Below are 23,633 nucleotides of genomic sequence, written 5' to 3' on the forward strand. Positions count from 1 at the left end.
CAGGGAGCAATAAATCTGATAATACACACACGAGCACGCACACACACACACATTCGCACACATTCGTACACACATACACTTAGGGGTATAAACTCATGGACGAGCAGAGAATTGTTGGAACAGAGATCAGACAAGCTTTTCTGATCTGTGGCATGAGAAGGCTGCGCTCATGTATCAACCAGCCATCTAAGCTGGCTTATACTGATACAACCAGGGGCGTACACACATACACACACACACACACACACTCAAACGTACAAGAAGAAAGTTTACTGGGTGATGTAAGGGAGGGGAGGTTGGAGAACAGTGGGGTACAATCTCCAAACAATTCCATATCCCTTTTAGTCATGGCCTGACTTTGGCTGTGAAGCGGAAACGACTTTGAGTCCTTGTTAACAGTGTCCCCAAACTCCACTAAATGTCTACTTTGCTGTCTTCATACTTTATACTCACACTTACAAAAGTATTTCATCCTGCAGCTCCTGACAGCTTTGTGATTTGTCCTGTGGCATGTCGTATCTCCTCCTCTCTCCAAGCAGGACTAATGTCCAGATGGTGTGCCCCTCCATGTGTGGTCCAGTTCAGCTCTCCCTGACCGTTTCATGGGCCACAAACCGACCCAAGCATCCACGGCCGCTGATTGACTCAAACCCAAGGCCCGTTGTACACCTCACCCTCAACCCCTCACCCCTAACCTTCACCCTCAGCCCCCTACCTCCCTACAAGCCTCTCCTCACATTTTGACAGTCCTAGCCCTCCCTGAACCCAACATGGTTGCCCGCATTCCCGCTCTAGTCTTGGTCATGATGTGTCGGGGCGTCCTGCTCTCCGTCGGGGACCCACCTCAGTCCCGACGGGAGATCCGCATTGAGGGAGATCTGGTGCTCGGCGGCCTGTTCCCGGTGCACGAGAAAGGTGCCGGGATGGAGGAGTGTGGGCGTGTGAACGAGGACAGAGGGATCCAGAGGCTGGAGGCCATGCTGTTTGCCATAGATAGAATCAATAAGGACAATACTTTGCTGCCTGGGGTCTCCCTCGGGGTCCACATCCTGGACACCTGCTCAAGAGATACCTATGCACTGGAGCAGGTGGGTGAGCATGGTCACTGTATATTAAGTCCACTCCCAATCCCTTTTTTGGAATCAGGATTGTCATATAACTATTAACCACTGCATTTCTGTCTATATGACAGTAATGAAAGTAATCAAATCCTCAACAAAAGTAAGACTGGAAACACATCACTGAAATATTTACTCACTTAGAGCCATTCTCTAGAGTTTGTTCTTCAAGAGTGTTCACTCATATCTGCATTTTCCCGTGAATGCTGATCCAACTTTTTACACACAGCAGCGTTCGGATGCAGTTTGTTTAATTAGCTGTTTGTTCTGTTGTGCCGTCGGGCGACTTCAACTTTTTCTCCATCTTAGGTTTAAAAAGTTGCTCTGCAAAGTGAGTTGTGTCAGAAGTAAAGTGTGAGAGATTTTAAGTCAAGTGAAACTATAGGGTCTCATCAAAAGGTAATATTCGGGTAAAGTAAATGTACCTCGAAATTCTGTTTTATCCACTATGGGTAAAGGATGGCTGCCTCAAATGATATGAGCAAATCCTTGACAAGAAATAGAGATTGAAGCAATTTGCAATGAGGGAAATGAGCCAGATATATATATGTATAAAACTTTTCCCTCAGGGATTGTTATCTTCAAGAAATATATATTGTGTCTTATTGCTTGGCTATTTAGGGATGATGCATCTAGCTGTGTTACACAACAAGCTGTGTGGCTGATTGCATAAACCCTGGATTCTTGACGTTTGCTTCCTCTAAATGGGTCGCAGGTTAATTTGTTGTGCGTCCACAGACCAGCGATATGTTATAAGGTCCCTTGGTCTCAGAGGAGTAAATTTGCAATTTGGACACTGTGCTGGGTTGTATAGTCCCCTCAAAAAGATCGAAATTTTACATTTATGGTGCATATTTCTGACAAAAACCATAATTCAAAGTGTTTCACAGGCTGATGAGAATAAGAGATGATATCAACCATATGGTACCAGCATATGATCTAAAGTATCCACCTGGGTGTGTTCGCTAGGCTCTGGAGTTTGTAAGAGCCTCCCTCACCAAGGTGGACGACACAGAGTTCATCTGTCCAGACGGATCTTACGCTCTGCAGGACGACAGCCCGCTCGCGATCGCTGGAGTCATCGGTGGATCCTTCAGCAGCGTCTCCATACAGGTAAAACACGGCACGCAGGTACAGGAACGCTTATGTGAACACATTTTTACCATCATCATCTCACTTAAACTTCCTTGGTGGCTTCTGCTCTCATCTTTTACTTGCACAAGTACCAGTGGTACTTGTTATGGCACTGTACCATAGCCGAGTGTGCGAAAGCTGACTTCCAATGACATGGCAGTGCAAGTGGGTCCATGTCCGTCTTGTGTGTGTGTGTGTGTGTGTATGCTTTCTTAGAACCAACTTCCATTGGTGTGTTCTTGTGTGTCTCCCCGGTTCTTGTAGCTCTTGTCACAGAGCTGGGTAATTTACATAGTTTAGCATAAAACCTCCCTCTCCCTTACTCCTCTGTGACTGCACAAAAGCATCCTCCTATCAGTCCTTAAATCCCTAATCTCTGCAACTGTCTCTCTGTCTTCTCTTTCTCACCCTCGCTTTCTCTCTCTCTCTCTCCCACTTTATATATTTCTCTTTTTTCCAGCCCCTTAAATCTTTGCTCTCTTCCCTCTCATCACTGCCTACTTCTCTTTTTTTCTCCTTCTTTATATGCATTCAGAGGCACCCCTCGCGGCTATTTGGGGAGAGCTCAGTGTATGCTGACCTCAGCCCCCTTCTTCTCCTCCTCCTCCACCTTCCTGGGGCAGCCATTGTTAACACATCTGCTCCGTCTCTTGTCCGTCATCGCTCATAATCATCCCTTGTTTTCTTGCGGCTCGTTCTGTTTGCCCTTTGTTTCCGTCGCTGTTGTTTTTACCTGTCTTTTCCGAGGGGAGCGCTGTTTACGACACCCAAACTGTGCTCTTCTTTCTGATCTCTTGCCAGTGAAGCTAATCCAGCTACTCCTTCATGCCGCTCTACTTGGCCAGTCTGTCTGTTGCTTCTAAATGAAGTCATAGGGAATTATTTTGTGTTTAACCATGCACAACTAAACTCCAATGTTTTGAAGGCATTTACATAGCAGGCATCACCCCCACACACACACACACGCACACACCACTTGCACACGTGTATGTATATGTCTGTGTGTGTGTGTGCGTGTGTGTGACTTGCATTCCAAGCAGAAAATACACAGCAGCCCTCCACTGCACCAATTTTTTCCTCCTTCCCTTTCATTTTTTTTTCTACTCGTCTCTCATATTCAACCCATTCCTACAGTACATCTCCCTTCCCTCTCTCTCACAGGAAGGGAGCAGCTTTCGCTAACAGAGTAAACTCTCAATGTCCCTACAGACAGGCCTCTTAGCTAGCTGTAGTCATTGTTCAGTGGCAGGTAATGGAGCAATGCGGTTACATTTTGCAGCGTGACCTTCCCTGACATTTAAGTCAAAACCATAAAACCTGCCCGAAGTACTATAAGCAGCCATCCGTGTGTGTGTGTGTGTGTGTGTGTGTGTGTGTGTGTCAGTGCAGGTATTTGTGCACATGTCTACCTGCCTTCGTGCACATCCATATATGTATGCGAGTATTTTCTAGTCTTCTACATTATTAGTCTAATGAGATTCTGACATGTTGTCAAAACAGCTCGTCAAGAGAGCTATGAAGGAAATGTAGAAAAGCTCAGAGTGACGCGCTCTAAAAGGATTAAACTGAGGCGGGAACAGAATGGCCATGTATTTTTTTGTCTATTTGTTTATTTGCCTGTGCATGTTTGGTCGCGTGTGTTTGCTTGTGTGCATGAGAATGTGTAACAATTGTAATTCCACTGTTTTCGCTGCCGTCTGTGGCTGAAATTGTAATGAAGAGAACATGACCAAACCCCAATCAGCAGTAAAAGGGAATATTACATGGACATCAGTAGACCCCAGATGATGGACATCACTAATGCATGAGTCAGTGATTTATTGAACTTGTGTGTGTGTGTGTGAGAGAGAGAGAGAGAGAGAGAGAGAGAGAGAGAGAGAGAGAGAGAGAGAGAGAGGGGACATGTATTACTCATGTTGTGGGGACATAAATCTGTTCACATAGTCACATTGTGGGGACTCACCATCCTTATGGGAACAAAACAATGTAAATCCTTACATTTTAAGGTGAAGACTTGTGTGAAGGGTTAGGGTCAGGCAAGTAGTGGATATGGTCATGGTTAGGGTAAGTGTCTTTGTAATGTCTCGAAAAAGCAATGTGTGTGTGTTCCGTGTGTGTGTGTGTGTGTGTGCGTGTGTTGTGCTTTTCCCGGTGCATGTATGCCTGCACTTGCTGCATTGTCTTTTACCCTTAAATAATCATGTCATGCATGAAGCAACTTCTCTCAGCAGCAACCTTCAATATTTGGTCAACTGAAGCTCTGCTCTCCAATACAGACCAGTCAGCCAAAGGCAACATTTAAGAAAAAAGCCTTTAACACAACAACACTGGCCCTACAGTTTGGCATGTATTTTAAACAGCTGACGTTGTATTTGATATACTTTTTTTCCTTTTTTAGTTCTGCATTGCTGGGCGACAGTCCTTAAACAGACATCTTTACTTGACAGCTACCAAGAAGAAACTATTAAAGACACATAGTTTGTTTTTTTTTTCCAGTGAGTGTTGCAAATGGTTCGTTTTAGGTGTTTTTGGGTTTGATTTCTTAGTTTGCTCCACTGGACCATATTACAAACAGGAGCTGCCTACAAACTGAAACATTATTCTGTTTACTTTACTGTTTGGAATATCAGGTATTGATCATCATCAATTCAAAAATGTGACAGTGACATTGATCAGATGATGCTGAACCCTGAGTATCGTATCCTTTGTAGCAGTATCCGGCAGGCAGATAAAAGAGGGAGGGTTAGTTCTCGTTATTCCAGTGTGACTCTTGATGAAATCTGTATTTTTCATCACTCAGAGAGGTTTCTCATCCTGTGTAATACACACAAAAATTGTCTGTTTTTGTGGATACTTCGCTATATCTGCTGTGTATCCTTCAGTTCCCTTCAAATTTTCTCCCCTTTCCAATTTCTTTCAAGTGCCCCGTTAAATTAATTGTACAGTAATTGATTTCCTTGCTGCCACCTCTCAAAACATTTGCATTGTAAGCACTACAAGTAGCTGCTTGAGTGCATTCAGTGTTGAGTTTAAAGCAGCTCAACACCGCAGGCCTGACAGACACCATGTGCTTTCAAACTGTGCACCTCACTGCTGCAACTGTGAAAAAGACTTTTCATGAGTGGCTAATGGGACAAAACACAATAACATTTAGAGTGTTCAAATAAGTTCACAACAAAAAGTGATCAAAATCTACCTCATCAGAATATTCCTGTATCGTTCCTCCATGTGCCAGAGAATCCAGGCGAAGTTCCTACAATTCATTCAAGAACTGAACAGTTTCATTTTGCAAGAGTATGTTTGGCATTGCTTGTTTTTTGTCTCATTTTGCCGCATCTCTCCCCGCAGGTTGCCAATCTTCTCAGGCTCTTTCAGATTCCACAGATAAGCTACGCGTCAACCAGTGCCAAGCTCAGTGATAAGACCCGCTACGATTACTTCGCCCGCACGGTGCCCCCTGACTTCTACCAGGCCAAAGCCATGGCCGAGATCCTCCGGTTCTTTAACTGGACGTACGTGTCCACCGTGGCATCGGAGGGTGATTACGGTGAAACCGGTATAGAGGCCTTTGAACAAGAGGCACGCATGAGGAACATCTGCATCGCCACTTCAGAGAAGGTACGGCATGGACAAGAACACAATAGAATATGTGTTTATTTCTGCGTGATTATAAGCAACCAGTGCTCAACACCAGACTCCAAAAACCCCAAACTTTAATCAGCAGTGTCACACTGATGTATGGCCTGAAGCTGCACCAGTAACAATGAACGGGGCACTAAATTTGTGAGCTTATAAAAGTTTGTCTCCATGTCTTATCTTGTCTTACACACAAATGGGGTTTATATTACACTCTTGTTATCAGTTCTGAACCAGAAAATGAAAGCTTATCTCCAAGAATTTATTCTGGGTACTCTCGCAGTCACATTTTTCATCTCATTTGCTACGGAGATGCATGATGGTGCGAGAGAGAAGTACAGAAGACATTATAAGCTTGTTTCTTCTTATGAAGGATGGTGATATAAAGTGATGTAGGGACAACAAACCTATTTGGGAGCAGAAGGAGCTTTTGCAATACATCTGTCATTACATTCATGTCCTCTTTCTGTCCAGGTGGGTCGTTCTAACGCTAAGAAGTCCTACGAAGCTGTGATCCGTCAGCTCCTCCAGAAGCCGAATGCCCGTGTGGCTGTCCTCTTCCTGCGTAGCGACGATGCGAGAGAGCTGCTGGCAGCAGCTGCCAGGCTTAACACCTCCTTCATCTGGGTCGCCAGCGATGGCTGGGGTGCACAGGAGAGCATTATCAAGGGAAATGAGGTCACCGCTGAAGGAGCCATCACACTTGAGCTGGCAGCCAATCCCGTGCCAGAATTCAATCGCTACTTCCTCAGCCTGAACCCAGCCAAAAACCATCGTAATCCCTGGTACAGGGAATTCTGGGAGCAGCGGTTCCAGTGCTCCCTGGGTGGTGGAGGAGCAGGAGGAGGGGGAGGTGTTGGATTGGGAGAGACGCCTCTCCCGCCGTGTGACAAGGACTTGTCAATGGACAAGAGTAACTTTGAACCAGAGTCCAAGATCATGTTTGTGGTGAACGCGGTGTACGCCATGGCCATTGCACTCCATAATATGCAACGGAGCCTGTGCTTCAACACCACCAAGCTGTGCGACAGCATGAAGGCGCTGGATGGGCGCAGACTCTACAGGGATTACATCCTTAATGTCAGCTTCACAGGTAAGAGAGCTGGAGCATGGCGAAGAGAGTGCAGAGTCCTAGATAAGGCGTTCAAGGTGGATGAAGAGTGAAAAGAAGTGAATGCTGGCGGAGGAAGTGGTGGAGGAAAGGGGAGAGATAGCAAGCAATAGACAGGAATGTGAGGGCTGTGCCTAGTTAACAGTCCTCTCATGAACAACACAGGGATGTTGTCCTTCTTCTCAGCCAAAGCAGCCAAACCACAGAACATAAAAAGTGCGGAGACAAATCCGCTTAATTGCTATGTATTGTTAGAGCCAGCCTGCCATTGACACCTATTACCCATGCGTAATTGATACGACACTACAAAGTTGCTTTGAGGAACGAGAGCTGCAGTTAATCCGTCAGCCATATTCTTCTCTCTTGCACTAATGAGATTGTGTGTGTTATAATAGCTCCTATAGCAGGATGCCTGTCTGTCTCTGTAGAGTTGGGAGAGAAGAGACAGAGGATTGGCTTGACTGACAGATGGCGTACAAAGGAAGCGTTATAAATAAACTGCTGTGTCTCGGGGACTGACACAGGTTTAGAGGTGCTTATTCCCCCACCAACCGTGACCAGGAGCAGACATCAAAACAGCCAAACAAACAGCACTAACACGGCAGCTTTGCCACGGGACGCTGGGGAGCGAGCAGGAGGGATGGATGGAGGATGGGAAGAATGGCATCACCTACGGAGGGAGGGGGAAGGAAGCTTACAGATAAGACTGACAGGCAGACTAAAATGAGAAAAGAGAGTTTGGGATAAGGTAAAAGGGAGCAAGACAGAGAAAGACAGGGAGGGAAGGAGGGAAGGAACAAGGGAGCACTGAGGCAACGCCGGAGTGGGACAGCGTGCGTCAGCAGAAGACGAGGATTCTCTTTGAAATTCCCCATCTTCATTTCTGCTACAAATCAAAGGACTTGGAGCATTTCTGCCTGAGAGGAGGGAGACAGAGAGAAGTAAAGAGAGAGGAAGAGTGTGAGCAAAAGAGAGAGGGAGAGAGAGAGGAAATAGTCAAGGCGATTGCAGTGGCAGCCTCCGGTTGGCATAGATGATAACCACTCCCCTATAGGATGCATACGAAGAGGGACGGAATAAATATGCAGATTCAGACACAGGAAGTTTAAAAATGCTGTGGAGTAAGTTGGCGAGGAGAGGAGAGGAGGTGTGAATCCCGCTGTGACTCCCCTACATCTCTACGTCTGATCATCTTCCTCCCTTACATTCTCCTCTCTCCGCTCTTCCTTTCCCTTCTCCTCGTCACTGATGTATGTCCATAAGGCGCATGTCTTTACTCTGCAGCAAGGGAGCGAGTAACAGCATGTACAAGAATCTTGGGTTCTTTAGAGCTCAGCGTCGACGGTGACAGCATGGCAAACAGCTGTATCTGTAAGAGAAAAAAAAAGCACTCAGAGAGTCTGTCGATAAGACGATGAGGACGCCGAAGGTGGCGGCACGCTTAAACTGGGAAGCGTGGCCCCGTTTGTTTAGGGTTGTCGGTCACTCCCGAATGACGCACACTCACGCTGCTGCTGTACATGCACATCTTTCCATCCACAGTGTGGAAAGGAAGGAGCCGAGGTGAGTTGAGGTTGAATGTGGGGGATAAATACTGCAGCATCACCATCCGCAGTGCTCTCAGTCTGAACTGTAGCGGACAGAAAACCAACAGTGTTCAGCGCTCTCTATCTCTCTCCCATCTCCTCCTCGCACACACACACGCGTGTTCGTTACACACTCTTTACATTGCATCAAAGTTTGGTCTCACTTGCGTCTTTGTGCCTCCCGATACCCTGATTACATCCACAACACGGCAGATTGTGTCTTTAACCGCGATGAGGCTGCTCTTGTTGTGTGTTACTGACAGCGTATGTGGTGCACTGAGGCAGTATGTTGTGTGGTTAGGAGTGTTTTCATATGCCGCTCTCTTCATCTGGTCTCATCTCGCTAGTTGCTATGGTAATGAAGCCGACACTATTGCCAATTGTTGAAGTGATCTGGTAGATCATTGGAACTGCTCCCTGCCAACTAGTAATAGACACAGGGGTGCATTTTTATGAGGCCTTGCTACATCCTTCAAACACAAAAACGCACACGTACGTAAGGGGCACATACACGAACAAGTGCAGAGACAGTCAGCTTTTTTTTTTTTTACAAAGAGGCAGCTTGAAACGCTTGTTTTTTTTTAACCAGCACGAAATTGCAGACACCCCCAACCCACACACTTCTCAGAGCCATCATTCAACTCCCACCCACCCACCTCCCCGATCTGCAGCAAACATATCAGTATATACACACATGTACGTCTTCTGTTCAAATAGTGGTGATAGATGTGATATTCCCCCTTCTCTGCGCTTGTGTGTGCGTGCGTGCATGTTTGTGTGTGTGTGTGTGTGTGTGTGTGATATGTCTGTGTTAGCAGAGGCGGTGTGCCTTCAGGGCCATATTGAGCAGAGAGCTTACTGCAACGTTAAGATGCTAGAGAACAACCTTCACTCCTCTCCCTCATTTTCTCCTCACACTCTTCCTCTGTCTCTCCGTCTCTGTCACTCTCTGCCACTCTCTCTATCTTCCTGCCTCTCGTTCTCTCACTCTTCCTCACTCCATCTCTCGCTCTCTCTCTCTCTGTCTCCATTCTCTCTCTCACTCGCCCAGAGAGTGTCCTACTCTCTCTACATTCAAAAACAGCACATCCCACTCAGACTTCACAAGGTTGCTCTCCTGCCTCCACCGCCTCTCCGCGCCGGTCTGTTCCTCCACTCCTTCACTCTGCTCATCCATCCTTCACCTTTTCTCTATTGATTCCTCCGTCTAAAGGTTTTCCTCCGTCCACCTATATCTCTGCTGCCGTCACGTCAGTTTCTTGCTTCTCTCGTTTGCTATCTCCTCTCTTTCTTTTCTCGTATTCTTCTCCCCTCTTCTCCCTTGTCACTCTCCTCCTTTCTTTGGCCTTATCTTGTCTCACGGCTCATCCTCCATTCCAGCACCCCCTGCTTTTGGCTTTCTCCCTTTTGTCTCCCCTATCTCACCACCTTTCTTTCTGTCAAGCCTCAGCTCTCTGCCGCTGCACCTTTCCTCCTATACATTTCTCTCCCCTGTTCGAGACTTCCTTCTCTCCTCCCTATCTGTCCTCCGTTCCCCTGTGGCCTGTTGGTGCGTGGCCCAGGCAGCACCTCCGTCCCCTGGGACCAAATCTGCCGGGAGAACAAATATAGCTGATGTGGTCCGTCTGTGTTTGCGTTTGTGACATGTGAGTGCATCCCTGTGCCGAGTGTGTGAGTGTGTGTGTGTGTGTGTGTGTGTGCGTGCGTTTGTGCCTGTTGGCCACAGATGTGTAAGGTCATCAACCCTCGAAGGAAGAAAAAGAGGGATAAGAAAGGTTGGTCACACCATTAGCATGCACAGCCATTGTGTCTTCCTATTTTACCTCGAACAGATGTGCACTTGTGCATGGACCTATATGCTGTGTTTACTTTATCAAACTTAAATCAAGATTAAATCAGGGATTCGGGTGAATTGATGCTTGGAAACACAATTCTCTATTCCCTAGCCAGCGACTAATCAACAGCCAGCTTTCGAATTTTTAGTCACACACTCACACAAAGAAAAGATTTACCCTCTCCTTATAAGTCTGTAAACCTCGCTCTAACTCTCTCTCCACTTTTAGATTACTTATTCCCACTTATTCCTTCCAAGCCCCTTTGCCTCGTCTCTCTCTCCCTGCCTTTAATACCCACAATCCCCCTTGGGCTTCGCTTTAGCCCGACATGGCCGAGAACATAATTAATTTCACAGCTTCTGAATGAAAAGCCTGTTTTCACCATGCTTCTAATTAAGCTAGAATAATAAGGTGTTGCTCAAGTTAGCAAGAATGCTAAAGTATCTCACAAAAATTAGGGATGTGGTTAGGCTGCGTTATAGCAGCAGTTTGTCTCACCTAACTTTATTTGGGTTTTTTCTTCTCCTATTATTTGTTTTATATTCTGGAGCCCCTGCTATTTCATTAACTGCATTAACCAAAATGAAGAGCAGATTTTGCTTGACAGTGCAATAAATCCTCTCAGAGAAAAAGAAAGTATATTCACAGTTGGAGAATGTGGCTGAGAAAGCATGGTCCACCTTTGGATGCTCCTTGCAGGCATGAAGAGTCCTCCGAGCTGCAGGTAGTGCTGAGAGCTGGGCCTGATGTGGGCCTCAGCTGGACTGGGCCAGTGGGAAGTATTATGTGGAGGAAGTCACACAGAATCATCAATCATCACTGTTTTAGGGCTTAAGCTGCACTGTAAAATGTGTTAAGATACAGCAGGAAAGCCCACAAGCTGCTGTTAGGAAGCGGTCACCACATTCAGTTCTTCAAATGATCCAATTGGTTCAGTTCATGGTTCATCAAAGTTACATCACACAGAATCGTGCTGCAGAGAGGTAGCTCAGGGACAGACTTCCTTGTCACTGCTCTGCCTCTGCTCTTGTCTATTGTGCATCTGCCAGAATTCAAATGCACGGATCTACAGATGGCAATGTGAGCCCGTCGGTCAGTTGGTCCCCCACTTTGGTCCGGACTGAAATATGTCAAGAATTACTGGGTGGATGATCATGAAAATTTGTTCAGAGATTAATAGATCCCAGAGGATGAAACCTAATGACATTGGTGATCCTCTGTTTGTTCCAGTAGCGCCACCAACAGGTCAAAGTTTTCACTTATCTTGTAAAATATCTTCACATTGACCTGATGTATTTGTACCACATGTTGGTGATCTCCTGATTTTTCCTCTAGCAGCAATTAAACGATGAATCGTCCTGAAATTTGGCACAGACATACACATTCCCTGCAGGATGAGTTCCCTTAACTTTCATCAATCATCATTTTCAATTTTCAGTTTGCCCAATACTTTGATTTATGACCAAACAACTTTCAAATCAATAGAAATTCCCATCAGCCTCAGCTGTACTTTGTATTTAGTGCATATTAGCACATTACCGTGTGCTGTACATTGTTACCATGCTAACAAGCTAAACTAAGATGGTGAACATTATACCTGCTGAACATCAGCATGTTAGAATTGTCACTGCCAGCATGTTAGTACGCTCACGTCAGCGTTTAGCCCGACTGCAGCCTCTCATTGCCGCATGGCTGTAGACTCTTGTTTAGTCAGAACCAAAAACTTTCTGCCACTGGAGCTGTGAGCTCACCAGACTTTTAAATTAAGGCCGGAAGAGCGCTGAGGGGCGAGAGTGGCGTCCATCAGTCAAGGACCTGGGTTGCCTGTCTCAGCTCTCTGCAGTCACCAGAGGGGTCTCGGTGGCCTTCGCCTGCTCTAACTTGCACCCTCATACACTTTTCTGATAAGCCGCTCTGTCACATCAGCAAGGTCACCGGTGTTGGTTATAGGGAGGAATTGCCAGTCTTCTGAGTCTATCGCTCTCTGAATGTGAACTGTTAGAGGGAAGTCAAGGACAACACAGTGCCCTCAAATGGGTCTGTAGGCTAATGCCGTTATCTCTTTAGTCTGTATTACACGTAATTACCACATACAGCTAATTAGGCTTCAGCACACATCTAAGGTCCTAATAAGGTGCAGTTATGATAATTAGCTAGTGGCAAAGTGTGTCTGTGAGTGTGTATGCGTGTCTAAGAGGAGGAGGCCCGGCTTGTCTTATTGCTCAGTGTTATTAGCAGACTTTATTATCTGCCAACTTCCAGTATAATGGATTCATAACTCTTCTTCGTCTGGAGATATTATCAGCACCTTCTTATTGAAATCATTTTCATTTAGCTGTCACCTAAACATTTAGCCCCAAAATCCAAAGACGACTTGACACTTAAAATTTCCTGTGACAGAGAGAGAGAGGGGAAAGATAGAAGGTTGTGCTGTCTCTGTGATTTATGGATTTCATAAACCCTAACCCCCTCTGCTGCCATCTGACACGCCATTCTTCTCTGAACACACTGCGCTTTCACAACAATAGCACAGCTTTAGCCCTTGTCAGTGTTGCAGGCACGTACACACACACATTCGCAACCGTGCACACGCCGCTAACAGCAGGGTCAGAGCTCTGGTTCTGTCAGCACAGCCTCCCACAGCGCTCAGAGCAATACCTTAACCATCGCGCTGTAAAGTAAAACCTAATGGAGCTTCCACAGGCGTGCGTGCGCACAATCCTCACTTCACTTCACAGACCAACAGCTTATTCACAAACCGTGTTTTGATTCATTCCGCTGATACCGAGCTGTACGTTTGGAGGAAGAATTTGGCCCGTGGTTCCTGCAGTTAGCCAGTGACACAGAGATACGAGGGAGGCAGCACGGTGTCATTAATGCTGCGGCACGCTGAGGACAGACAGCCTTGTTATACGTCGAGGAGCGGTGCCTTATAAATCCAGTGTATGCTGCACTATCCCCAGCCACATCATCATTTGACAGGGGAGGCAGCAGCGTATAACACTCAGGCCTGTACAGTGTGTCAGCAGCACAGAGTTGATTGCTCCGTTGTAAGGACAGACGTAGCACTGTAGGAGTGACATACACTTTGTCTGTGTCAAAACGACCAAGTGTCAGCACTGTCAGGTCCAACAATGCCAGCAAGATGATTTTTTTTTTTTTTTTTTTTTTGCCCAGTCCATAGCCGCTTTTCTCCTTGGGTTGTTTTTAATGGTTTCAGCATCCTGCCAATTTTACAACGTCTTCTGTTCCCACATCCTCGGGGTAGATGGTAATCCTTTCATAACAACTTGTATACAAACCAATTTGGCAGTTTCAGCAGTGTACCTCCCTCACATGAGAGACCCAGAGGCTAATTCTATCAATGTGTGGGCTGCTGTAGCACTACCAAGGGATTCAGTCCTCTGCCTTCATGCCTATATGACTTTATGGACAGTTTGGTAATGATGCATTTGATAATAATCTTTGTCAGATCGGATTTTAGAGCAGCGTTTTTGTCCCTGTGTGACCTGAGGGAAGGATGGGAGGCCGCTGATACACACAGACATCACCAAGCATACCAGGCATTTATAGCCTCTTAGCAAATACCTTTGTAACTGGCTGGTCTTCAATAATGAAAACACTATTGTGATGCCCTTCACTGTCTGTTCTGGACTCCTAAGGCTTAACTGACCATGGCTTATTGTCTCTGTCCTCAGTGCTGCTTTTAAGAGGCATCAATGAGGCATCAATGGGATGATTGTTTGTGATTGTTTAGCTTTAATCTCCTTTTCCCACTCATGTTATCACTTTCTTTCCCACTCTTTGTCTCCTCTCGCCCCCTCCAGCCCCTTTCGCTCCACCAGGCATTGAGACAGTGGTGAAGTTCGATTCCCAGGGCGACGGCATGGGCCGATACAACATCTTCAGCTACCAGCGCTCCGCCGATCGTTACGCTTACGTGCCGGTCGGTGAATGGGCAGAGAGTCTGAGCCTGAGCGGTGATCTGATTCGCTGGCCCAGAGAAGTGGTGCCCACCTCGCAGTGCAGCGACCCCTGTGAACGCAATGAGATGAAGAAAATGCAGGCAGGTAGGAGACAATGTTCTTTTTTGTCACAGCGACATACCACACCAAGCAGCGGCGCCTTTTGAAAAATCTCACAGTATCACACTCTGCATTTCGTATTCCTGTCTCCTAGGTGAGTACTGCTGCTGGATCTGTACAGCCTGCGAGCCTCATGAATACCTGGCTGATGAGTTCACCTGCTCGCCCTGCGCTCCTGGCCAGTGGCCCACTGATGACCTGACGTCCTGTTACGACCTCCCCGAGGACTATATTATGTGGGAAGATGCCTGGGCCATCGGTCCAATTACCATCGCCTGTGTAGGGTGAGTGAAGGGTTGTCAACATGTCAGTTTATGACTGCCCTGAGAGGCGTGAGTGTGTGTGTTTGTTTGAACAATGGGATGGCGGAAGGGAATTGATCGTTCCATAAACCCCGCCCTGGAACAGTAAAAGTCCAATTGTAGCATAGCACCCGTGATGGCAAGTCTGTTGGGTTTTTCCATAAGCTAAAGCAGTGTGCATAAGGCTCTCATAAGACTAATACCCAGCATTTGAAGGGCTTTTTCTAGCCTTTCCAGAAGAAAAAACACAAGAGCAAGAAGGCAATAGATTAAAACGTGTGTTCATCTGCTTAAACAAAAGCTGCAATTGCAAAGTACAGTGAACAAGCCGACAACATACAGTCACAGAGCATTACTTTGATACTTTCATAAGAGCCGAGCACCTAGTCATTATGTTGTTGCATTAATTTGTTTTTACAGGTTGTTTACGAAGAACACGTCCATTGTCAAGTATTTCCTTACTACACTGAAGTCGGTTCTGAAACTTTAGGATAACATTAACAGCTCTATTCTGCTTTTCATTGGCTTTCAAACAATTTTAGCCAAGATACCATTCGTTTGCCAAACGCATCATATAATCCTCATCCTAAAAGCTTTTTCTCTTATTCCATGAAAGTTGAGTCATGAAGTACGAGTCATTTTTCTTTATTATACTTACAGTTCTAGGACTATATCATGGCGCGCACTACATTGTCAGTGCTTCCTTTTTTATTTAAATGTCTTCTACGTGAATCATCAACTGCTTAGTCTTTTAGCATGATGCACAACCCTGACTGGACGCTGCGTAAAATGTAAATAAAAACAGAATGCAATCATTTTCAACAAACTTTGTTTACTGATGACAGTTTTACAAACTGTTCCTGAGCCCATGTAGTAACATCCTTTATACAATCCTATATTCACAAAGTGGTGAACCTCCTCCATCCTTGCTTGTGAACGACTGAGTCATTCCAGGATGCTCCTTTCATACCCAATCATGATACTATCACCTGTTACCAATCAACCTGTTTACCTGTGGAATGATCCAAACAGGTGTTTTTGGACCGTTCCACCCCTGTTAAAAATCCGCCACTGACAATGGTAGAAAATAGGAAGCCTGCTTTTGCCAACATCTGTTCAGTTTAGGACCAGTTGTTTAAAAAATACTAAGAAATTTAAGAAGTAAATCTACCACCATTAAACTGCACATGTGCAATGTACGAGAGTAAAGCTCGACAGGCGTAAGAAAGACTCATTTTTAGAGGTTGGGCTTCAATACTGCAGACATTTACGTGTGCACCTATAGTAAATACGTATATAGATATGGGCCTTTTCTGATCATTGTGATATATTTAGTTATGCAGCTCAGCCCTGCCTTGGAATAGCATGTACTGAAAGCAGCTATCAAAAACGTGACTTGATGAAACTACTTGTTCACTTGTCAACACGCTCCCCTGTCCGCAGGTTCATGTGCACCGGTCTGGTGTTCTGGGTGTTCATCAGACACAACCACACACCGCTGGTGAAAGCTTCAGGCAGAGAGCTGTGCTACATCCTCCTCTCGGGAGTCTTCATGTCCTACGCCATGACTTTCCTCTTCTTGGCCAAACCCTCTCCTGCCATCTGTGCCCTGCGGCGCCTCGGCCTGGGCACATCATTCGCTGTCTGCTACTCCGCCCTCCTTACCAAAACCAACAGAATAGCCAGGATTTTTAGCGGCGTGAAGGATGGAGCAGGCGTAGCGAGGCCACGCTTCATTAGCCCGTCCTCTCAGGTGAGTGATTGCAGCATCGCGTCCATCCATCTGCATCAGTCAGATGGATGGACAGGCCAGCAGAGGATCTTGATGACCTTACCTACGTCTCCTCGCTTCTTTTCCAGGTCTTCATCTGTCTGAGTTTAATCTCCGTCCAGCTAGTGATGGTGTCCGTGTGGCTGCTGCTGGAAGTTCCCGGGACACGGCGCTTCACGTTGCCAGAGCGACGACAGACTGTCATCCTCAAGTGTAACGTACGCGACTCCAGCATGCTGCTGTCACTGGGATATGACGTGCTCCTGGTCATCCTGTGTACTGTGTAAGTGTGTCACAGCTGATTGGATTCACCGCTTTTCTTTTCATAGCAACAAGTGTTTAGGTCGAGATGGCGTCCGTCTGATTTAGAAATATGATTCTCTCCCTCTAGGTATGCCTTCAAGACCAGGAAGTGCCCTGAGAACTTCAACGAGGCCAAGTTCATCGGATTCACCATGTACACCACTTGCATAATTTGGCTGGCATTTCTTCCCATTTTCTACGTTACTTCCAGTGACTACAGGGTACCTTCTCCAACACACACACACACACACACACACACACACCAATACATTAATTTCCTGTCCAGTAATCCCGATCCAAACCATCACTGCTGCATTCCTAACCCCAACCCAACTGAATGTAACCCCAATCTTAACAGAAAAGTTGATAGTTTTAATGGGCTTATTCACTTATTTTGCCTCGAGTTAGATGAAAAGATTGATATCAGTTTAATGTGCCAGAGCGATATCAATCTTCTCATCTGTCTCTCTGCAAAGTATCTCCCAGAATGCCAAATTGTTCCTTTAAGCCCAAAATTTAATGATTTACCTTCTGGGGACCTGTCCCTATAATGCAACTGCGTAAACAGTTTGTCCCTCCAACATGATCAATGTAAGCACTGTGTAGTTACAAAACAGTGGCCACACAGGTGAAGTGGCCGCTTAGACAATTTCTAATCCTGCCGGCAAATGTCCCAGCTCTGCAGCGTCGGGGTGACAAACAGACGGGCTCTGTCAAACAGCTGACACATGTCCAGGTTTAACAGCAAAGGGGTGTGAGCGTTCACCTGAGCCATACAAATCTTAAGCACACACACAAACTTTAAGCGCACACTTCCACAAACACACACATGCAGTGCACTGTATCAAAGGGCATAAGAGAGGAGTGCTGATGCCAGGGCTGCTCATTTGATCCCTGTGAAAAACAGCTCTCTCTCTCTCGCTCTCTCTCTCTCTCTCACTCTCTCTCTCTCTCTGGAAAATAAGCATCTCTTTGGCCTTGCAATCTGACTTTAAGATTAGTCAGGTAGAGGCATTACATCACCAACATGCACAACCACCCACTCATGCACACACATACTGCAAGTGCATACATACACAGAGGCGATGTTGAAGGGTTGATTACTAATGTGTGTTCCCCCCGTACAGCACTGTGGTTTCACCAGCTCTTCCTCAACCCTTTAACCCTCTCTAACTCTTTTCCAGCCACACAAAGTCAGACACAGCAATGACACAGGTACTTGAAAGTGGCGTACAGGATGCACCTCGCCGGACCTACTCAGGATTGTGTTTAGCATTGATTTTGTACAATAATTCACAGAGAATGCAGTTAAAGCTGAGATACTGTTAAGTTTGGCCTCTGTGGTCTCTCTTGATTAAGTCTTTTATTGATCCATCCTGTAATTGTTATCCTGTGGACTGTTGCAAGGCAACAAAGTCTGCCAATAAAGAGTTATACTCTCGCTCTACAGGCTTCATTGGCTTTGTGTACATGTAGTGATTGGTTAATTACTTTAGGCGTTTTTATGATCTGGATTTATCTTTATCGAACTGGCTTTAATGTATTTTTGTTTTATTCCCTGTTCAGCACTTTGTAATAGTCACTCAAAAAGTGCCTTTGAAAAATGTTCATTATTACAGATTATTATCATCAAATTAGCTCTTAACGGCAATTACTTTGTGCTACATTAGCATAAGATTTATCCATCAAAGTCTGGCCACTAATTACGGTCCCCTGCTCTTTTCTCTGCAGGTTCAGACCACCACCATGTGCATCTCAGTCAGCCTGAGTGGCTTTGTGGTCCTGGGCTGTATGTTTGCTCCCAAGGTCCATATCATCATGTTCCAGCCGCAGAAGAATGTGACCAGCCACCGGCTTAACCTCAATCGCTTCAGTGTCAGTGGGGCTGCCACCACGTACGCATCTCATGGTAGGTACATGCAGTTACCTCATTTTTAAAGAGACAGGATTTAGGGGAGTGTTGTTGTTTTTTTTTTTTTGTTATATCTCTCTATATATATTGAGCACAATGGACAGGCCTGTTTTCCACTCTTGAAGGGTTTACACAATCATTTTTTTGTATCAAGGTGTTTGTTTTCTGTATTTTGTTCGCACGGAACAAAGACAGAACAGTTCTGAAAAGTCTGTCGTGAGCCGAGAAGGTCTCCGCGATTCAGTCATGAGCTTGTTAGACTGTAAAGAATGGCATGCTGTGAACAGAGCTGTGGTGTTGAGCAGTACAATGAGATGCCAAGAAGGAAGTATGCCTCTGAGGTGTGACTGGAGTTTTTGACTGGGACATATTTCAAGTTTTTTGTGACAACAGAAAAAATGTAGACATATTAATCATATATGTGGTACACATTATATCCCAAAATAAAGATAAAACCTTAATTGGCTTTAGAAAAAAAAATACATATTTTTTACCATTAGATTGAGCCTGTTTCCTTCATAGTTTACTGTAGCTTTAGCTTTGGATGGACCTTTAATGACATGCTCCAATGAAAATCAAGTTTAACCTTGGTAACATGTCCATGGGATGTTTTTTACATGCTGCGAGACATATCATGAGGGAGACAAGCAGACGTGCTCAACGCCATGGCTGAGCATTTTCGCTTTGGAGCTGCAGTGCACCAATGACATGGATTCAAACAGCCAGGCTTTCACATGTTGCCTACCTAAGGAACCAATCCTGTCAACTTTTGGGATTTTTCATATCATGATAACATAATCAAGCCTTACCTTTTTTTTAACCATTGAAGAGAGCGATACATAAACTACATTACCATTCTGAAACATCAACTTGCAGGCGACCCTGTACAATTCACTCTTCTTCTTCTTCTTCTTCTTCTTCTGAATCAGTTTCCAGTTTGAACATGCATGGCTAGAAAAGCTCCTATATTGCAATTTGCTGTCGTGTAGCGTACAGTAGCTAGCAAAACAGACAACAAGCAGAGGTTTGTGTGTTTGCTAAGCAGAGTCGAAGGTGAACAGGTATGCACAGGCTGCAGGCGAGTGGCGGAGAGGTGGGTGGAGATAGCGATGGGGAGCATTTGCATATTCATAGATCTGTGTACACTAAATAAAGGCAAAGGCGTAGAGTTACATCCAAGCCATTTTTAGGCATGAAGCGATTTTTCATCATTAACTCAACAACTGAGGAAGGCTTTTATGTACGATGATATGCACAAATCTAACGCCTAAGAATGCTTGATTTCTTTTTCTTCTTTCTGTAATTATCGTCCTTTTCTTCCCCTTCTAGCTTCTGTCAGCGCCCACCACGTCCCAACCGTGTGCAACGGCAGAGAAATTGTCGACTCCACTACTTCCTCCCTGTGACCACATCCAGTCCAGTCTCTAAACCTGCCCCCTGCGACTGTTAGCCAATCCATGAACATTATCCCCTTCGACCATCACTCCCCACCCCGTACACACACTGTATACACTCATACACACACACATACACATGTGCGCACACACACGCGGATAGACGCACAAACAAACGAACAAACAACCTTCCTTGTGGACTAGAACTGTATCGTTTCACAAATGTAGAAAGTGTGTAACTATAATTAAATTATTTTCTAGGGATGTACATACATGGAATCCACATTGTTGTAAGTAGAGAAACAAAAGAACAAAAAAAGTTTTTAGGAGGAATTTTTGGAGCCTTTGTTTTTGATAGCTTTGTTATGATGCGATGTAAATAGACATGCGCTTAATCATGGTAGGAGGGTGTGTGTCCCTCAGTCTGGATGCACATTTGTGGCTCTGCTTGCCTCACCTGCAATATCCCACAGACTTTTTATTCTCATGCTTTTTTGTAGGTCTCATTGTAATAACCAATTATGTATGCATTTCTATTGTGTATCTGTACATTTGTATATTATAGTACTGTGGTTCAAACAGCACAAATGTTGACAGTCTTGTAACCCTCGAATGAATGTGGACAAAGGGATAAACTGGATAGTATAAGATGGCTGGAACGGACATGTAGAAAAATCCATCAAACCCATCGACTTGCAGTTGCACTGAGCCAGACCATAATCTTCGGTTTGAGAACTCATCTATTCACATCTTGATAGACTTGCTTTGCATCCTAGATCCGTATAAAGAACCCTTTGTTGCTGTTGTTGCAGGAAAAATGTGTTTTGCTTTTGATACAAATGTTCATTTTTCTATTTCTAATCATGAAATCCCTTTATCTTAATGGCCATAGTTCCAGACATGTGTTCACCAAAACAACAGTATGTTCACTCCCACTCTCAAACTGCTGTTTCTTTAAAGGACTGCTGTGATGGCTCACTGATAGTAACTAATAGCGGCGCTGCAATAACATAGTACATCAAATGCATTTCGTTTGCCTCAAAACTGTCAATACGGACAGCGCTGCGATAGTTCTGCCAGCAAAAACAAATCGGCATCTTACCCGATAATTATGAATTTGTACTCAGATGACTCAAACACTAATGGAGGGAAACTGCCTGCTTTGCTGAGCACATGTTGAATTTTTCCAACTACAGGGGAGTGGTAGCTTATGTTTTTGTGCCCCATAGATATGTGGTGATGTTTTGAATATGGCTATGTGCCTTAATGTATGTTTGATAGTGCTCCAGGTAGAGGTTGTAAGAGATGTTTTACATTACCAGCTGCACATGCTTGTTTGGTAAATGTAAGGGTGAGCCCCAGTGTGGAGTACATGTTTCAGGGCAACACTACGCCGGTTAGTTCCCTACCAAGCCTTCTGCCATTGATTGTTTACCTGAAGTGTGAATCTGAGGAATCCTTAGGTGAAAATGACTGTCTCTACCACCCCTTCTATTTCCAGTCTGTGGTTTAAAAAAAAACAAACAGGAAATGAATATTTCTGATAGACGCCCATCACACTGATTTTACTTTACATTTTTTACAGCTTAGCGGCTCCAATAAAAGAAGGAAGGGGAAGGAGAAGCTCCACCATTAAGATGAAGCCACTGACTCGTCGACTTATTGAAGTGTGCAGTTTACATGTCTGTGTTAAATGTGTTGACGTTGAGAGGCACAGTGGAGCAGCTGGCTTCGGCAGTCCCAGAGAGGCTCACAAGAGGAAGCAGAGCACACAATGTCAGCTGCTGGCAGATCCCAACTAACAAAAGGACGCTGAGAGTAGAACTCAGATGCATAACGTACATCACATTTATGAACGTCCATACCCATCAAACTCGCTGTTTGCAGCTGGAAATATGAGAATATAAGACTCTCTGCTGGGTGGCAGTTATGAGGTGGGGGAATAAATGACAAAAACATATAAATAAAGTTTTTATAAGAAAATCTAAATAGCCTAAATTAATGAACTAATTTTGTGCTACAGCATATTTCATTTTAAAGAGTGGCCTGTCATGCAAGAATATATTGCATTTAGAATGTTAGACATTTATTAATGAACTGATCTTAAGTGGTTACCTACTATAATATGCTGTTTAAAATAAAGTGTGACTGTTATACTTGATATTTCTGACAAAATATGTGATCCGAATCCCTCATTTTCTCCCCCAGACAAGCATTCCCTAATGTTAAAATTCAAGGTACAATCAGCACTGTTGAACGTGGATCTCTGGACCGGTCTACACCTTTGCAACAGCGCCCTGTGATTATCACGCCGAATGATAGATTGGAAGAATTTTAGAGGATGAGCCAAGACGAGCCGACCTACATTGGGGTGTGTGTGTTGAGGTGCAGAGAGCAGGAGGAGAGAGCGATGTGGCGGAGCAGAGGGGAGCTGCTGCTGGATTATGTAAAGCACTCCCACAGCCCAGAAGTCGCAGCGCTTCTATGGAAGCTCAAAAGCATCTCAGAGATTCGCAGTCTTTGTTAGCAGAAGGCTTAGCCATCCACTCAGTGGTCCTGCTCCCACAAGATACACCCCGCATGGCAGGTTGCTATGGACAACCACCACCACATCCGCTGCTGGAATGTCTATTTGTCTGCATGGAGAGCAGGGTGGGAGGAGGGGTGAGGAGAGGGCAAAAGAAGAGGAATAGAAAGAGGAAAAACGGGGTGCTGGTTGTGATTCAAATTGGCAGTGACTGATGAGATTTGGCTCAGCAAGGCCCAGGACTCTACTCCCAGCTTTTAATGGGCGCACAAACAGAGCACTTAACCCTGATTCTCCTCTCATTTAGTCTGGGGACTAGTCTCACACTCTTCCTCTGACCCTCTCTCTCTTAATCCACCTCACCCCTTCAACCTTTTCCCCTGCCACCAGCGTCCACCCCATCTCTGCTCAATGTGTGAAACTTGCTGCTGAGTCCATCTCAGCCAAGACCACCTAAGCCAGACCAACAGATCGGTAGCCCCCCACTGCTTAAAAAAACTAAGCACCCACTGCAGCGCATGCCAGCGAGGCAGCCTTGAGGAGGCTGGAAAAGGGATAAGGGGGAGGTAGATAAAGGAGCTGGAGGACATATGAGGAAATGAAAATGGGACTTGGATGCAAAGAAAATGCATCACTTTGAAACGCATCACCTTTCTCGCTACACTACACTCAGTTTATCATCTCATGTACCCACTAACTCGCTTTGTGGCTCTCTTAATTGGCTTTACTCATGAATATCCTTTTCAAACAGCAAACCATCCACTACAGACATTGTTCCTCTATTCAGCCTCTGCCAACTGCCATGTGCTCTACAGGGGCCTCCGTGCTGTGGCCCCAGCTATACAACAGAATGTGTCCTTGGCCTCTAGGCTCTGAAAGAAGGCAGGATCTCTGTGACGAAACGAGGCAGAGGTCAAAC

At 45.3% G+C, this 23,633-nt stretch overlaps 1 protein-coding gene across 1 annotated transcript; it reads left to right on the top strand.

The window, feature by feature from the left end:
• The first annotated feature begins 770 nt into the window (after positions 1–770).
• On the top strand, positions 771–20,199 carry grm3 (glutamate receptor, metabotropic 3). Its single transcript, XM_041938513.1, has 11 exons — positions 771–1,088; positions 2,088–2,231; positions 5,601–5,870; positions 6,363–6,981; positions 14,248–14,490; positions 14,600–14,789; positions 16,251–16,560; positions 16,668–16,861; positions 16,970–17,102; positions 18,613–18,790; positions 20,123–20,199. Exons 1-11 carry the CDS (start codon positions 771–773, stop codon positions 20,197–20,199), a joined length of 2,676 nt encoding a protein of 891 aa, XP_041794447.1.
• The last annotated feature ends 3,434 nt before the right edge of the window (positions 20,200–23,633 follow it).

The sequence above is a fragment of the Chelmon rostratus genome, chromosome 6 (assembly GCF_017976325.1).
Source record: "Chelmon rostratus isolate fCheRos1 chromosome 6, fCheRos1.pri, whole genome shotgun sequence".
Classification (NCBI taxonomy): Eukaryota; Metazoa; Chordata; class Actinopteri; order Chaetodontiformes; family Chaetodontidae; genus Chelmon; species Chelmon rostratus.

Coding starts and splice junctions, on each gene's coding strand:
- grm3 (XM_041938513.1), top strand. CDS start 771: ATGGTTGCCCGCATTCCCGCTCTAGTCTTGGTCATGATGTGTCGGGGC. Junction 14,790..16,250: donor ATTACCATCGCCTGTGTAGG/GTGAGTGAAGGG, acceptor CCCTGTCCGCAG/GTTCATGTGCACCGGTCTGG. Junction 16,862..16,969: donor CTGGTCATCCTGTGTACTGT/GTAAGTGTGTCA, acceptor CTCTCCCTCTAG/GTATGCCTTCAAGACCAGGA.